Source organism: Sorex fumeus, unplaced genomic scaffold (genome assembly GCF_029834395.1).
Source record: "Sorex fumeus unplaced genomic scaffold, SorFum_2.1 ptg000063l, whole genome shotgun sequence".
Taxonomy (NCBI): domain Eukaryota; kingdom Metazoa; phylum Chordata; class Mammalia; order Eulipotyphla; family Soricidae; genus Sorex; species Sorex fumeus.
The window spans coordinates 75,115,767-75,117,533 of record NW_026606120.1 but is presented as its reverse complement, the minus strand read 5'-3'; the positions used below and the strand labels follow the sequence as shown (position 1 = coordinate 75,117,533).

The following is a 1,767-nucleotide window of genomic DNA, read 5'->3' as shown; positions in this document are numbered from 1 at the left end:
CGGGAGGAAGCACATGATCTCACTTCCCAGAGCAGCCTCCGGGTGCAGCAGAAGGCACACGGTTTATAGCCTCGACGGTCCTGGTTTGCCAGGGCTTCCATTCATGACCAGTGGGGCCAGCGACCATCAAGCTGCCTTTCCTGCTCCCCTCATGGGGGAGGGGGGGGAGATGTGAAAGCAGCAGTTATTCCCCCAGCAGCACGCGAGGCTCGCTGGCCCGCCTGTCCCCCACGGGGCTAATGATGGACGGCAGGTTGATGTTTGGGCTTGATGACAGGTCTTGGGGAAGCTGTATTTTTACCCTCTGGACAAATAGCAGTTGGGCCGAGTGGGGCTCTTTTATGAGTTGAGGTACTCAGGGTTGGAAAATAAACAGGAGGCTAATGAGACGTTCGTATGGAAACTGGCATAAATAATAACAAAGGAAGCATCCTGTCCTCGTGCCCACACCCTCTCGGGAGGGGCTATAAAAGCCATCACTCAGTTGGCCGCTGTCAGACGTGGGGGACCTCCGGCCGCGTTCTTGACCTGCGACCTGACCACCATGGGGTGCTGCCCAGGGGACTGCTTCACCTGCTGCCCGCAGCAGGAGTGCTGCGAGGAGTGCTGCTGCCAGCCCGCCTGCTGCGGGGGCTGCTGCGGGAGCTGCTGCGGCTGCGGCGGCGGCGGCTGCGGCGGCGGCGGCTGCGGCGGCGGCGGCTGCTGTGGCTCCTCGTGCTGCGGCGGCAGCGGCTGCGGAGGCGGCGGCTGCGGTGGCGGCTGCGGAGGCTGCGGCGGCTGCGGCGGCGGCTGCTGCGGCGGCTGCGGTTGCTGCGGCTCGTCGGGGGGCTGCTGCGGGCCGGTGTGCTGCCAGCCCGCGCCCGTGTGCGACACCAAGTGATGAGGAGCCCTCGCCCCGCCGTGGAGGCCGACCCCGGGCCCAGCTGCAGCGGCTCTCGGCGGAGACTCCCCCCCTGTCTCCAGGACCTTTTCTGCGCCCCAGACAAGTGTCCTGTCGTCCGCGCCTCCCTGCAAAGGAGGGCTCGGTCCCCGCACCGAGCCCCAGAGTCGCCGGACACTCGGAGCAAGAGCCAAGAGCCAGCGAGAGACTTCAGACTCTCGCCCTAGCGGGGAGCCCCGACGCTCGCAGGCTGCGCCCCGCTGACTTTCCTCGCCGGGACTTAGGCTTCTTGTCACCGGGAGGCGTCGGCTTATTCGAGGGCGCTTTGGGACTGACCCCTCTCCCAGCTTTCTGCTGCTTTTGAGATGCAAACATTCCTCTTGGTTAACTTCTTAATAAATTCGAGCATGCTGGCATAACCAAACTAGTTATCCTGCCTCTTCTTTCTCTCCCTCTCGTGCACTGAGCACCCACTGGAGGGTTTTGTTTTGGGTTTTTGCTTTTATTTATTTATTTATTTTTTTGGTGCTCATTGAAATGCTTTTTTTTTTTTTTTTGTCTCGCCAGCATCAGAATGACCGACGGGTATAGCTGAGTAGGAAATTGCCAGTTGTCGGCGGGTACTGACATTCACATTTGCAGCGCCCAGATCCAGATCCGCAGGGACAGGAGAGCTGGGCTTTTCAGCTAGAACTCAGATGTAGACTAAAGCTTTATCTGGCTGTTCAAGTCTTTTGGGGGTTGTTTTTTTGTTTGTTTGTTTTTGCTTTTTGGGTCACAGCCAGCGTTGCACAGGGGTTTACTCATGGCTCGTGCACTCAGGAATTACTCCTGGCGGTGCTTGGGGAACCATATGGGATGCTGGGAATAGAACCCCGGTCCGCCGC

The 1,767-nt window shown here is 60.0% G+C and overlaps 1 protein-coding gene across 1 annotated transcript; it reads left to right on the top strand.

Moving 5' to 3' along the window:
- Nucleotides 1–544: 544 nt before the first annotated feature.
- On the top strand, nt 545–995 carry LOC130036088 (keratin-associated protein 17-1). Its single transcript, XM_056128059.1, has one exon. The coding sequence runs from the start codon at nt 545–547 to the stop codon at nt 878–880; it is 336 nt and encodes a 111-aa protein (XP_055984034.1). The 3' UTR covers nt 881–995.
- Nucleotides 996–1,767: the final 772 nt, after the last annotated feature.

Coding starts and splice junctions, on each gene's coding strand:
- LOC130036088 (XM_056128059.1), top strand. CDS start 545: ATGGGGTGCTGCCCAGGGGACTGCTTCACCTGCTGCCCGCAGCAGGAG.